The sequence below is a fragment of the Amphiura filiformis genome, chromosome 13 (assembly GCF_039555335.1).
Source record: "Amphiura filiformis chromosome 13, Afil_fr2py, whole genome shotgun sequence".
NCBI lineage: Eukaryota > Metazoa > Echinodermata > Ophiuroidea > Amphilepidida > Amphiuridae > Amphiura > Amphiura filiformis.
This window is the reverse complement of record NC_092640.1, coordinates 29,771,356-29,787,784: the sequence shown is the minus strand read 5'-3', so window position 1 is coordinate 29,787,784 and position 16,429 is coordinate 29,771,356. Positions and strand designations below refer to the sequence as shown.

The window sequence follows — 16,429 nt, the reverse complement described above, 5'->3', positions numbered from 1 at the left end:
CACAACATACTTTTGAAGTAGCATACATTTATTTTCAGAGACATGTGTTTTATATCACCAGGCCTTGTCTTTTGAAAATTGCTGGCGAGTGACAAATCACTCTCCTCAAAACTTGTCAGGTGAGCTGTAGGTGAGTGATTTTAATCACTTGTATTAGTATTACACCAATGTAGGCGAAAGTGATAAAAAGCCCTCCTCAGCTTCATTTTAGGCGAGTGATCACTCTCTCTCGCCTCAAAAGACAAGGTCTGCATGTATCACACAATTTTCATTATGGCATAATTATTGTAAATCAAGTTTTAGTTCTAGTTTTGCAAGCTTTAGTTGTATTCAAGTTCTGTAAATACATGAACCAAACAATTATCAGGATGCATCGTTGGAAGTGCACATTATGATCTTTACCAAACAAATCTGGGCTATTACAATTGAAATCTATACACCCCTTATACAAACCATGATCTCAATCTCCCACACAGGGGGTGTCAATTTCAAATGGCTTTACCTGAATGGGTGACAAGAAAGAATGATCAGTTTACCAACCCAAGTGGGTTGACTCCAAAATGGGTGACTCCATTTGAAATTCACACTCCCCTATGGAAGATTAAAGTCATGTCTTCCATACAGGGTGTATGTATTTTACCCGGAATAGCCCAATGCTGCATACATATGATCCTTACCTAATGAGCTAAATTGCGATGAGTTTAATTGACTGCCATTTGGTGAACCTATCGGTGACCCAATGGACGGGACAGACGGTGACCCTATAGACTGCACTGATGCTTGTGAGCCGATTAAGAAAGCTTGCTGTTGGCTCGATTGGGATAGGGACCCTGACGATACTGACCCCGCTGACCCTGATGTGTCGGCTTGTGAGAAGTGTGCAAAGAGACCACCTGGAGTGCGGAGAAGAAACGACAAAGGCAACATGGTTAACGTTAGATACATGAAAAATCTCATACTCATTTTATAGACAAAATATTTTACACAGAAAAAATTCTGAATGGGCCTTTAAGCCAATAAGGTGGGTGGTTGCAGTTTAGTGGTGACTGAATGTCAACAATAAATACCTGGATTTATTCCTAATGATGAATGTGAAATGAAATAAATCATTTTGCTACATGTATTACTATTATATATAGATTTAACAAGTTTCTGCAGACATCTGCTTTTGTGCTTACAGAGAAATAAAACAAAACAAAATACACCCATGATATTCATAAGTAAACACACTGAATCAACTTTAAAAAAATGTTTTGCTTGGAATTGATCAGTTTGGATTACTGAGTACAGGTCTATAACCATGTAGAGTTTTTTTTTATGCCTTTTTGGTCAAAAAGGTCAAAATTGTGAAAAAAGTCCACTTTTTCAACATCCGCCATCTCCCCAGTCCAAAAAGGTCCAAATTTTGAAAAAAGGTCCACTTTTTCAAAATCAGCCCACCAAATAAAATAAATCCTGGTTACAGGTCTGACTGAGTGAATGTGTTCATAATGTAACAATTTCTTTGTTGTCAATTAACCACAGTTCACCCACCCTCTCCCCCTGCGAATTGTAAAATTATTTGGTTTTAATAGGCTGTTCCATTTCAAACTCACATTCCACCTGTGGAAGATTTTGTTTAAGTCTTCCACAGCGGGAATATAGGTTTCAAATGACTATTGGGGTAACTTCCACTTGAAATGCTCACTCCAGTTGCGGAAGATATAGATGCATCATTATACAGGGGGAGTATGGGTTTAAAAATAGTTGAATGATGGTTACAATTTAGATGCAAGCAGATTTATTTTTAAAAAGTCCACACTTTGTAACTCCTGAACCACTACCCCCCCCCCCCCAAATAAAATCCTTCCTAATGTATAGGCCTATGGCTAACCATTTCGCATGAAAACTAGCAGACATGGAAAGTATGGAAGAAGCCTGCTCATAATACAAGTTGCAAGTGGTTCTAGCTCTTATGTAGGCCTATATATAAATATGTCACATTCAGGATTTTCCCCAATGGCTGTCGCATTGTGACAGAGTTGGGTTTTCCCACTTCACAAACAGAACAAAATCAACCTTTCTCTGAAGCGACTGTAACAAGGTCTTTTTCTTGGGTACATCCTTAACCGCGTGATAGACGACAGGCAGGTACAATATTTTGAGTAGTGGATGCCAGTGCATCATCACATAGTGGATAATACAAGGCGGTTCTCGAACCACGAGTCTCGCCTGCTTTTGCGACCGCCTGCTTTTTCAATTACTTTTGGTAGCGGTAAATGAATTTGGCGGTTATCGGCTGGGCACGATTATCTGGCTGATGGTGACTGTACCCACCAAGTTTCATGCCTATCCGATAGTTTTTACTAATTTGACCTCAGATGACCCCTGGTGATCCTGAAATGACCTTCCAGAAATTTGGCTCTAAATGTTGACTGGACCCACCAAGTTTCATGCCCATACGACAGTTTTTACTAATTTGACCTCAGATGACCTCTGGTGACCCCAAAATGACCTTCCAAAAATTTGGCTTCAAATGTTGACTGCACCCACCAAGTTTCATGCCCATCCAACAGTTTTTACTAATTTGACCTCAGATGACCTCGAAATGACCTTCCAAAAATTTGGCTTAAAATGTTGACTGTACCCACCAAGTTTCATGCCCATACGACTGTTTTTACTAATTTGACCTCAAATGACCCCTGGTGACCTCCAAATGACCTTCCAAAAATTTGGCTTTAAATGTTGACTGTACCCACCAAGTTTCATGCCCACCCGACAGTTTTACTAATTTGATCTCAGATGACCCTGGTGACCTCGAAATGACCTTCCAAAAATTTGGCTTAAAATGTTGACTGTACCCACCAAGTTTCATGCCCATACGACTGTTTTTACTAATTCGACCTCAAATGACCCCTGGTGACCTCGAAATGACCTTCCAAAAATTTGGCTTTAAATGTTGACTGGACCCACCAAGTTTCATGCCCATCCAACAGTTTTTACTAATTTGACCTCAGATGACCACTGGTGACCTCAAAATGACCTTCCAAAAATTTGGCTTCAAATGTTGACTGTACCCACCAAGTTTCATGCCCATCCGACACTTTTTACTAATTTGACCTCAGATGACCCCTGGTGACCTCGAAATGACCTTCCAAAATTTGGCTTTAAATGTTGACTGTACCCACCAAGTTTCATGCCCATACGACAGTTTTACTAATTTGACCTCAGATGACCTCTGGTGACCTTGAAATGACCTTCCAAAAATTTGGCTTTAAATGTTGACTGGACCCACCAAGTTTCATGGCCATATGACAGTTTTTACTAATTTGACCTCAGATGACCCCTAGATGACCTCAGTGACCTTGACTCACTAACCAATACGAACCGGTTCTGTCTCGGGTCAAGATGCACCCACCCACCAAGTTTGAGGAACGCGTATGACTCATAGTCTCCGAGAAAATAGGCGGAAAGCAAACTTTAACCAAAACTTTAACCAAATTTGTCACATACACACATACACACAAACACACATACATACATACATACGGAAAAGTGATTATATAGTCTCCTGCCTTATCAGGCGAGACAAAAAACGAAATTTCATATCGCTTATTTTCATTCTTAGTCAGTTTAATAATATTTTAGTATCTATAAACTATTTTATTAAGCAAAAATTATTTAAGTTAATTACCACCATAAAAACTCCTCTAATTCTAAAATGAACAAAACTTGTTTACAACTTCACACCTTCGTGTAGTAGTGCATACAATTTTCTAAATATGTGCACCTCTACAAGCGTGTTACACATCATTATCAATACTTGTGATGACATGGGGTCGTCTGCGACCTAATAGACGGCACCCAAAATCAAGGGATTGTCAAATCAGATGTGTCTACGAACTAGACCATTCCCACTGACTAAGAATTCAGCATTTTACACCCATTCTAAAAGCACAAGATTGAAGAGAACTTTCCGAATACAATGGAAATGTACTTTCCAAATTCAGCAGACTTGAATGAATTTCACATCAATTTTGCTTCCTACTTAACCCCCTGGGCACTACCTGCCGATCTAACATTGCCTCTGATTGGTTAATTACATGATATCTTCACTTTAATCACCAATCAGAATGGAGCTTTGGAAATAATTCACCCCAATTTTTTTGTGTGGTGAAATTATTCTAACAATGTTGCTGATTGGTCCAATTGATAATGAAAACTTCTTTTTGGCCAATCGGCAGGTAGTTCTCAAGGGGTTAAAATGAGCCTGGACAGAGCACAATCCACATTCTGTGTAGAATCAGGGCAAAATTAATCTTCCGCTTTCAGCAGCATTGCAAAGAATCAGGAAGGAAGCGATCCCCAGGTATTCCCTATTGATAGCACTCTAACAACTTCCTATGAAAAAATCACTAGGGTGCAAAGTTCACGGAATGTGTGCGCCGGAATACAAGTACCCACAATACCTAGGGTACAAAGTTTCACCAGGTATGTCTGCTGATAGACGTGTACGTCCTACAAATGTGTTAAGCACTTTGGAATAAAGTTCACACACAGGCCTACAAATTCATTTCCCTGTATGACTTATAGTGGTTATATCCTATACAGGCAAAAACAAGGTCTGATGAACTTTTTTCAATTCAAGAAGAACTTTTTTGACCACACTCTCCGATGGTTGTCATTACAGATCCTGAATAAAAACGAGCCACCAGGAATCATAAATTTATTGCACCTGCCACATATGAGCACCATGATAGGTATGTCCACATTGCTCATTATAGAGGGCAACGTTCAACTCAAAAAGCTCAAAAAGTTGCGACCACAGTAAATGGCTTAACTGTGTAATCCCCATAGGAAAAAACAAAATTTTGAAATTTGGACACCAGAAACTTGTGTTACGTAGTCTAAAAAGTGCTGGTCCTTTATCCTTGATACAGAAGTCATCATGCAGTGATAGTTAGATTTCATAAAATAAAATTTCCTTTGTGTAAAATGGATCATCGTGGTGAAAAATGATGCATTACTGGCTCTTTTGTACAGTAAGTCATTGTAAGGCATTGTCAAAGATGGCCGCAGAAAAATGAAAATTTTTAAAAACAGACATTTGCCCATAACTTTGCTGATATTTGCGCTACAGACATGGTTGACCCCTCATTTTGTAAGTTATATGATCACCTTTTTAAACAAAATAATTTCCATGTGAAAAAACCTACTTGAAAATTTTGTGATCATGCCTAACCATGAGGGTGCTGGGATATGGGGTGGTAACAACCCATCTGAAATTAGTATGACCCCACACAACAAGTTGCTCCAGCATACACAATGGTGCTGTAATGGCAAGTTGTATTATGATAGCTGTACATTTTTGTACTACTGCTGAAGCCTGATGTTAAATCCCAATCATACTTATTCCCTGGACTTACCTTGTGAGCTGTCAAATACTGATTTATAAAGCTCTCTAAATGATGCACTTAAATCTTCCACATTTGTTGATTGTAGTAGCCTCTGACTAATTTCATGTGTGGGCACTGATGAGATATGGACCTGTTGAATTGAAAAAAAAAAATGAAAACAATATTAGAAACCTGTTTGTCCATCTTCCTGGTATCACTAATGGTATAACAAAAGAGTATCAACTTAGGAGCCACAATTGCATGTCGCTCAAGGAGGTCTAATAGTGTAATTGGGATTTCTGCAAAATGTAGCTTTGCAAATGCTTTATACAATCATGTAAAAAACTGAAAATTGATATGCCCAACTTCAGAATGATTTTGCTTGATCCCACCACATTTGTTGTTTTCTCTAGAAAGATTTCAAAATTTGTTTTCATTCTACATTGTATTTTAGCATTTAAGGGATCTAGAATGAGCGTCAATGGCGTTTCGACAGTATTTTTTGTGGGACATGAGAGCACCTCAGACGTATGAAATTGCATTCTGAATACGAAGCATGACTTTCTGATATCAAATAATTTTCATTTTTTGAAATTCACGATATAATACAAATTTTATGACAAATTATTAAAATTTGATATTTTTCACATTTTGGAGATATAACAGTCCTCGAAATAAATTTTATAAATCTAATGATATATTCTTAAGGTGGTTATGGAGTAGGGTGCATACGTAGCCCCCTAATTTTCAAAAATGTAAGCATTGAACTTCTACCTACCCCTATAGTGTTCCACTTCCTAAAAGAACCCCTCATGTGAAATTTGGTTGAAATCGATCATTGTCTAGGGGTCCCACGGGCCGTTCAAAAGTATTTTGCTACTGTAGCACTAAACGCAAAAGGCAGCTATTTGGAATGCAATATATGTATGTAGAAAATGATAGCTGCTTTATGATTCATTCTGCATAACTACCCTGTCCATAGTTTCTAAGTGTTTTTCAGAGTCCTAATTCACAAAATTAAATGCAGAGCAGCTTTGGGCAATGTAAAGTACATAGTTATCAATAGCTGCCGTATGCTATATTTCACTGGAGCTTCATGTACACAGTAATATATGGCACAACGGCTACATGAATTTATGCTGAAGTCACAGAACTTTAATCCCAAAGGCAGAACAATGTCAGAAATGGTACTAACTATGCTGCTGAGCACTAACTTAAAAAGGAAGCTGTAAATACCTGGTTGACTGCTTGTTCTTGCATGTTTTATATTTTATTGTCATATTTCTCTTCAGATTTCCGCTTCCAAAGGTTTGACATAAGTCTTGTTTATCACATTCAAAGTATCAACATTATGAGCAGATGCTTGGTATGCAGCAAAGTTAGACCAGCTTTTAACATTCTCTGTGAGAAACTCATGGTCTATTTGTAAAACTTGTAACCTTTTGTGAACCATGAATCTTGGTTGACTAGATCAGCAAGGGTAGTACACTGGTCTATGCATTTGGGGACTTTGGGCTTCCTAAACCTAGTACCGTACCACGATCACTTGGTGCATGCATTAGAGTCTATGCTGAGGCCTAACAGCCAAGAGTCCATCAGCTAGTGCTTGTTTCTCCTCTTTCGGTACAACACTACTGAAGAGTGCATGTGGTACCATCTCTGCATTGATGTGCAGAGATGCCTTTGAAAGCTCCGATTTCACTTCTTAAAACCACAGGATCTACGACCTCGTACATTAACAGAGAGTGGTACAGTTTCAAGTCATTCCATGGTGCATTGACAGCAGACTTGCATGGAAACCACCACAAGCTGCTATAGATAAGGGTAGCAAATGAATCCCTCACTCTTGGCAATTGTTGTCTTGTTGTAATTGTTCCTTGGGAAAGTTCAATGGAGATTCCAGCAGACAGATCTTTATGGCATCATAGAAGCTTGGCCATCAAACATGCTTTGTGCACTGCTCGGGGCGGGCTCTGGTTTGCCTCAAGTTCACGGTGTCCTTGCCACCTAAAAATACAAGACATAGTTCCACAAACTCTTGATGATCATCTTTTGAAGGCCTAATTTGGGGTATAAGGTTTACTGAGCACTAGCTCTCCAAAGTCTCCAAGCATGCCAATCTTCTATCATCTTCTGAGTGCTTTCTGTATGGGGAAAGGTTCAACTAAGTAAAGACGCCGATCACTCTTTTATGGCAGTAATTCAAAGAAATCGCAAGAGAAGAGATACATCAGGCAACTTTGAGACCTCAATCTTTAAGTCATTGAACATATGAGTATAATTTCACCAATGTGATGCATACAACCTGACCACAGGATTGCAGGCCTAGGTGTTGCTGAATGGTCACACAGGCTGTGTCACATGTTAGACTCTGTTGCTTCCAGTGGTGTCAAATACCATGTTAACTTTCAGAGAAATTAACAGGAAATCAAAACTTCATGTGCAACACTTATAGTTATAAAATACAAATTATAGGCCTTCAATCACAGACTTTTCCCATGAAACATATTAAAATACATGTGGCAGCTATAATTGTGTACATATTAATAGCCCCAAAAGCTGCTTTATGTATTTTCCTTTTATTCTATTTCAACAAGTAATAACTAATGATCTCACAGCATTAATACAAATAACACAGAGAAGGCAGCTATTACATTTGCAATACATTAATGAGGCATTTAGAAATAGCTGCCTTATGAACACAGGCAAGGAAGAAGATTCCGAACTTTGGGCTCCCTGTGGGACCCCTAAACGACTTTCGATTTCGTTTAAATTTCATAGGGGGTATTTTCTTAACCAATGGAACATTTTAAGACTAGGTAGAAGTTAATTGGTAACTATGAGGGCTACGTATGCACCCTATAATATGGAGGCATTATAAAAGTGCTCTAAGCATGTTTTAAACAGATTAATTGAGTAGAGCAAAAGTACACTGATCAATATGCCTTTTGTTTGGAGTCAATCGGACATACGGTTTTCAAAATATATCAATTTATATTTTCTTTGTATCTTATTGTTTTTATCAATAATCAATAAAGTTAATGAGCTAAAATGACTGGAGAAGCTCATTAACATATAATTTTTGCCAATATTTTGCTAAAAATCCATGCATAAATGTTCAGGGTACTTTTATTTTGCATACTTTTGCCCTGAAACTTGGTCAAAGTGTTTCTAATATGTTCTAATGTATTATATAGTGAAGCCGCCCCCTCATTTGCATATTTGCATAATTAATTAGCATTTATGCAAATTAGCTCATTAATTATGCAAATATGCAAATTAGAGGGCGGCTTCACTATATAATACATTAGGATATATTAGAAACACTTTGACCAAGTTTCAGGGCAAAATTATGTAAAATAAAAGTACCCTGAACATTTATGCATTGATTTTTAGCAGAATATTGGCTAAAATTACATATTCATGAGCCTTTGCAGTCATTTTAGCTCATTAACTACATTGATTATTGACAAAAACAATAGGATACAAAGAAAATATAAATTGGTATATTATGGAAACCGTATGTCCGATTTGACTCCAAACAAAAGGCATGTTGATCAGTGTACTTTACCCTACTCAATTAATCTGTTTAAAACATGCTCAAAGCATTTTCTAATTTCTAGAAAATGCATCCAATACCACCTTAAAGTGTACGTAGCTGGGAGGAAAAGTCAACGATCAAATGAAAATTTTGACCTTTCATATTGAAGATAAGGATTTTTTTCCCAAAAAGACCTAATTTGTTTTAGTGTTTTGGGAAAAAAATCCATATTTTCAATACGAAAGGTCAAAATTTTCAATTGATCGTCGGCTTTTCATCCCACCTACATACACTTTAGGTAGAAATCATCAGATTTATAAAGTTTACTTGAGTACTGTTAAATATCAAAATATCAATTTTAATGATTTGCCATAAAATGTGAATTTCAAAAATCAAAATTATTTGATATCAGAAGGCCATTCTTCGTATTCAGAATGCAATTCGATATGTCTGATGTGCTCTAATGTCCCACAATAAATACTGTCCAAACGTTCATACCCCTTCCCTTAAAGAGCTCTAAGCTTGAGCTATAAAATATTGAATTTGTTGTTTAAAAATCTTTACAGATTTTTATTATTTAAAATTTTTCTTGAAACAACTCTACATTAAGATCTACATGAAAAATTTCTCGAAATAAGTACATTTACACGCTATTTATAGTAACATTTTATGTGACAATAGACTGGACGGCCTCGATCTGGTAAGTATTTGTTTACAATCCAACGTTCCATGAAAATGCTTCACGGTGAAATACATGTAATTAATCAATAACCCAACTCAATACATGTAGAATACACTGTGCGATATTGACAAATTTTATCAATAATCTGGCGTATTTCTACATGGCAGAAACCACTTAAGGGGGGTACTACACCCCTGTGGTAAATTTGTGACTATTTTTGCATTTTTCTCAAAAAATAATAACACACTGGTAACAAAAGTGATGTATATTATTGGGGCAAGGAATCCAATTACTACATAGATATTTCAGTGACTCAAGACAAGCGGTTCAGTATATATGATAGGAAATGAGGTACATTCTAGCGGTACCTCTTTTCTTATCATAAATAACGAACCGCTTGTCTTGGGGGTCAGTCCATCTCAAATCACCTAATGGGTTGGCTGGTCACCCTCTCAGATTTTGTTTAAAATCACTTATATCATAGCCCTATGTACCAAATGAACACATTTCAAACAGTAGGTCTCTACTCCTTGTCGTTTCCGAGAACCGGCCTATTGAAAATTGGGTCAGACCCCCCTTTTTGGACACATGTGTCGCGACATTAGTTTTCTTCCGAGTTTAGACAAAAAACATCAAATATTCAACGAGCCATAACTCAGAAACGACAAGGAGTTGAGACCTACCGTTTGAAATGTGTTCATTTGACCCATAGGTGTATGATATAAGTGATTTTAAAGAAAATCTGAGAGGGTGACCAGCCAACCTTTTCTGAAAATTAGGTGAGTTGATATGGAACGACTCTTGGGTCACATCATATTTGCCTAACAATTGCTATCTGCAATATACCTTATGGTGCAGGCAGACTGTTGGCAACACCTGAGAAACAATGGGTTTCAAGTTTTACAACATCCTTTCCCGATTTCAAAGACATCAGCTAGAGAGTGCTTTTGATCTTACCTGCGGTGCCCCATGTAGGCCAATCTGTGAGTGTGATGGTGATACTTGTAAACCAGGTAAACTGTTCCCAATTTGTATATCGTCTGGATGATACGGAGACTGAAAGGAAATAAATGGAAAATGTTGCTTTGTTATTTAATTTAAGGCCCGTTGGAGTCAGGTGGCATGAATTTACTAAATAAAGGATTTTCCTTTATCAACCGTGTATTTGAATATGATTATTATGAAATTTTAAAATGCTTACAAAATCACAAACAAAACAAGTATGTTAAGGGTATACGAGGTATAGTTTGTCGAAAAGCCAAAAAAAAATTGATTTTCATTATTTGAATCAATATATTATTGAAAAATAACACTTTGGTGTTTTGCAAAAGTTCATTCTACAAATCATATACTTTGAAAACTTGCTTAATTTATTGTTGTTAATGAGTTATGTACGTTTTACAAAAGTGTTGTTGTTTCAGCCCTCTTTACAACATAACTCAAGAACCAAAAGACCTACAAAAGTATATCTGTGATATTTGAATTCTTCTACATGCTTGCTATGAATTGAGCAATGCAATTTTTGGTAAAGCTCACTACCATTCGCAAGATGCTGTGAACTACTTTTTTTCTGCTGCTTCGACCAACAATACATCGTATAACATTAATAAATAATATTAAAGCAAGCTAAGACTGTTGGGGTTTGATGAACCCCACTAATAAATTAATTACAGTACAAATTGAATTAATTTACTGGGCAAGTGTCACCATAACGGTTTTAACCCCATGAGAACTACCTGCCAATTGGCAAAAAAGAAGTTTTCATTATCAATTGGACCAATCAGCAACATTATTAGAATAATTTCACCACACAAATTATTTACAAAGCTCCATTCTGATTGGTGATTAAAGTGAAGATATCATGTAATTGACCAATCTGAGCCAATGTTAGATCTGCAGGTAGTGCTCAGGGGGTTAAATTCACTTCCGTGTAGTGCACCAAGAGAGTAAGCCAATATACCGTGCTGGTATATACCAGGGATACATGTATGAGACCATCCCTGGTTTTTCAAACAAGGAACCAGGTTTATCAATGTAAATCCTGGTTCCTTGATCGACAAAACAGCTTTTTGGATCAAGAAATCAGGTTTTTTAATCTAGACGACAGGCTCTTCACGATCAGGACTCTTTTATTGCACAAAATACATGTATGTGCTGTATGTGTGAGCAGTTTTGACATCTGTTTTTCATGCCGCTCACTGCCTTGTTGGAATAGTCAATTTTTATTGTCTAGATTATGGAATTAACGAAAAGTTACACCTTGAATCCTTGATGATTTGAATGGGTATGAAATGCAAAACATGCACTTTCAAAAATTGCTTAAATGCTTATCTATGTCGTTTTATGAAGATGTTTCGTTTTGACATTTCTTCACTTCATACAAGAACCACAAGACCTGCAAATGTGTCACTGTGATATTTGAATTCTTTGTCAACCCACTTCAAAATAACCCCAACAATTTTTGCCAGAGGGCATTACGATTCACAGGATACATTAGAAACATAAAATTACATACAAATACTTGATAGAATTTAAAGAAAATAAGTACAATGTTTATTGTAAACTGAAAGCATTCCACCAAAAATTAAATAATAATGACAAAGTAGACTGTGTGAATTGGGGTACCAGTAAATATTCAAATTTATAATATCTACATCCTGGTACAACAGGAACATGCATCAATTCAAAAGTAATGACCCTAGCTGACTACATGTAGTTGTACTATGGTCCCCTACCCTCCCAAGCCAAGCTCACCCTCCTTGGTCTTGAAGACCAATGGATGCAGATTGCAGACCAGGTTGGTTGTCATGGCAACATGGATACATACATACACAAAACATCACCAGTCTTACCCCCACCTCATGATTTGCACATGATTATGACTAGAGGATGTCTAAATTACACGTACATTAGCACATTTTGAGCTTATTTGTGAATAAATTAAAATATTTACACGATAAAGAGATGATGTGGCCTATATGCTTTCATTCTAGCAGGGCAAGACATTATAAGTGAAGCCATAATGTACCATCCATTTCCATCAAATAATTTTAATTTTGTAATTTTTTAAAACCCAAAATGGTAAAATAATATTATTAGTAAATTCTGTCAATTTTAAACAGCAAGGTAAAGCGATAGAAACCCCACTGGCTATTTTGGTTGTTACTTTAACATGGAGTATGACTTAGTCAAAATTGCTCCTATGTTGACTTGACAAGCACAACAAATTTGGCTGATAATTAATTAAGGTGTAAATTGTGCAAACATTACAAATAAAATATGCTAAAAAATCAGGTATGAAACAAATTTCAATAGCATAACTTATGGGTGAGGATCAGAATTAATGATTCAAGCCCCAGAAATTACAATTTTAAAAATAACTTAAAAACTTGGGCAAATGTTTAAAGTTTATGCTACTTTTTGCGATTCACTCCACACACTGTACTCTTGGATAATACAAGTTAGAAGTGAAAGTAGTTGACAATGATTTGAATGACAAAAGATGGCTCCTATGTCATATGCCATTTATAGTTTTGTTTCAATTGAACGTAAAAATGGCATTAAAAATAGATTTACGATTGTAATTATTATTTCTAAAATAATAATATTGAGTTTTCGTGTACATTAACTGTACAATGTAAATACAAATCTCTGAAACGGACCATTTGTAAAAAAAGAGGAAAATGCTTTAAAAAAGAGGAAAATAGAGCAAAATCATGCTAAAAAAGCCCAAATTGGGCTCAAAATAACAAATAATGCGTAAAATATCTGGAATTAAAAAAAGAGGAAATCAAAAGTTTCAGGTCTATATCAACAGTTTATCCAAATCATGTGTGGAAATCTGTGTTTAGGGACCGTTCACAAACACTTGTTAGGGGGGCCTGATGCAAAAAGGGGCCCTTTAAAATTTTTGACCCTCCTAAGGGGGGACCTGAAAAAAATGACTACAAATTTTCCTGGGAAAATTGAGTTATATGCTTTTTTATGGGGATGACCCATAATTTTCATGTCAAAAATGGGGGCCCTGAAATTTTTGAGATCTAAGGGGGCCCGACAATTTTTTGCGATGACATTTGTTTGCATCAGGCCCCCCTAACAAGTGTTTGTGAATGGTCCCTTATATTTTTCCAGTGCAAACTTACCCTACTTCCATGTCTGTTTCGTTTATTTTTGCCACTGCCACTAATGAGTCAGTCCTGAGGATTCTGATCTATGGCCCAATCTGAACCCTGCAGTTTGAGAAGAAACAAAAACATATACATATCGTAAGTCTGTGAAACATCACATAAATTTGCTGTTCAAAACAATGTCACAAAAAATATCAACATTTCAATACACAATATAAAATACATAGTGTCCAGACCTTCATAGAAGACATAGCACAGGCACTTGTTGAAAGCGAAGGATTGTGGTTGAGTGTTTACTTGTAAGCAGGCTTCCTGTTAGTGTGCGTCATTGCGTCCAGACGCGTATTTTACAAATTTGGACGTAAGTTCACATGGCTAATCAAGTATTTTGCGTCCATATCACATGCATGTGGAGTTGTGGACAGACAAAACTTCGAAATTTAATCATTAATTGATGATAAAAATAAGACATTTTTATTCTTTTATATTTTTAAACCCACCTGCTTAAGAATTGTAGTAAATTCTGCAATATTTGTAAATGCAACGTCAGGTAATCGTGCACTTTTTGCAAGCTTTCCGTACGATCGTTGTTTTATGGGAAAGTCCCCATTGATGCTTTGTTTACAAAGCTTGCTGGACTGATGACGTGCGGCTACCGTGCAGTTGCTGTTTATTAAATATTTATCACAAGCTGACAATATTCAGTTTTTAATGTTTTAAGTTTATTTTCTCATAAATAATCTACGTTTCCTTTATTAGTATTATTGTTACGATGAATAAAAGCAATTTTAAAGACAAAATCCAAATGATAACCTTTTTTGTATTATTTGTGGCAGCGTGTTTTAGCTTTTATAGCATCAACAACACGTTTTAAAATGAAAGAAACCCGGAAGTAAAAGTACGAAAATTTGCGCATGTTTTTGCAGCTGTTTCTGACCACGTTTCCTACCAAAACTGACACAGAAATGAGAAAAATTATCATAGCGACTGGAGATGGAATATCATGGCGAAAATGCACTTTTATTTTATTTTAACAGTCAACATTTGATGAAGTGTAGACCGGGGTACGGGTACGTGTGTTAGCAAAAAGGGGCTGCCATTCTGATCATGAAATTCCGCGGCGTTTCCCGGTATGATTGATCGTGAATTTCAGATGGACGCACAAAAATATGTCTGGACGCAAGTTTTTTCAACCTTGTCAGCAAACTTGCGTCACACATGACGCACATTTTTAAATCCTTAACGGGAACCCTGCTTGTAAGTGAACTGTATCAAAATTAATTACATCTTCATGCTTAATTTCTAAAAAGCAAAACTATTTAAAAGTCAAGTTCATCTCAACCACCCCAACTTTAGTTTACAAATATGTATCAATCCCCAAAATGAATATTTGATGAAAAAAGAGAAGAGGATAATCACTATTATTTTTTAATCCATTCATTCCCAAGCAAAAACATTGGCTAGTCCATAACACATTAATAATAACTTAAGGGGGTACTACACCCCTGGTCAATTTTATGCCTATTTTAGCATTTTTCTCAAAAATTATAGCACATTGGTGACAAGTAAGATATGTATATTATAGGGGCAAGGACTACAACTACTACAACTGAAAATTCAGCAACTCAAAGCAAGTAGTTATTGATTTATTGATCAAATATTGGTTTTCCCTCATTTTTGACTGTAACTCCACAACTGTTGTCTGTGCTGAAATAAAATTTCCAGTACAGTAGTTGTAGTCCTTGCCCCTATAATATACATATCTTACTTGTCCCCAATGCGCTATAATTTTTGAGAAAAATGCAACAATAAACACAAAATTAGGCAGGGGTGTAGTACCCCTTTGAAGGCATTTAGGCCAGGACATACCAGTATATAACTTTATCAAATTTTAAAAGCAAGGTGGGAAAATGCATGGGGGAGCATTTGGTTTTCTTGGCAAAAACAATAACTTTCCCATCCTGGCCTTTTGACAAAAATTGTGTTCAATTATGTGTCTCATTTTTTTTTTCAATTTACAGAATCCACATTTCCCTTTGTTTGGGGGAAAATAAAATAATTGTGTTACATCCCAGGTCATCATCCCCCCTGTGTAAATGTTGAACAGTCCCTATCTGTATACATTCAGCTATAAATTTTAAACATAAAAAAATAATGAATGTTGACCTTGGGAAGTAGGTCTAAATAAAAAGGCACGTTTTCTTTCTTTCTTTTTTTGGCAATTTTGTTTTCAATTTGTCATGCTGTATGCATCTTAGCTTTATTCTATTCCTGGCTTTATGTGATATTCTAAAGCATGACATATTTGTGTGCATGGAAAGTTTTGTAAATTTCTCTACTGGCAAAGAGTTTTTATGCTGGCATATATTTAATTTTCCTATAATATCGGAACTAACAGAAATTGATTATTCTCAAAAATCCATGCTGCAAAAATGACGGTTCTTCCAGAAATGTGAAAATTTCATGCCTGGAAACTATTGTGCTTCACAGTTAGTATGGTATATCAATTTGTTTGTCCATGCACAAACAAATTGATTTCTCCATGATCTTCCGGGTATTTTCGTGAAAGGTTTAAGGATGCGTATGATTTTAAAAGTGAACATTGGCATGATATTCGCAGCAAATTATGTGAAAGCATTTTGTATTTTCTATGGTTTAAATACAAAACACTGATCAAAATCTTTCAAATGAGTTGAAATAATTA

General features: G+C 36.2%; 1 protein-coding gene across 1 annotated transcript in view; it reads right to left on the bottom strand.

The window, feature by feature from the left end:
* The window catches only part of LOC140167568 (forkhead box protein J3-like), a 46,650-nt gene that overhangs the window by 18,608 nt on the left and 11,613 nt on the right, over nucleotides 1-16,429 (bottom strand). The window contains exons 3-6 of the mRNA XM_072190868.1: nucleotides 13,741-13,785; nucleotides 10,556-10,654; nucleotides 5,406-5,526; nucleotides 678-893 (exon numbers count right to left, since the gene is read on the bottom strand). Of these exons, the coding sequence (XP_072046969.1) occupies nucleotides 678-893; nucleotides 5,406-5,526; nucleotides 10,556-10,654; nucleotides 13,741-13,785 (481 nt within the window). The remainder of the gene's footprint in view (nucleotides 1-677; nucleotides 894-5,405; nucleotides 5,527-10,555; nucleotides 10,655-13,740; nucleotides 13,786-16,429) is intronic.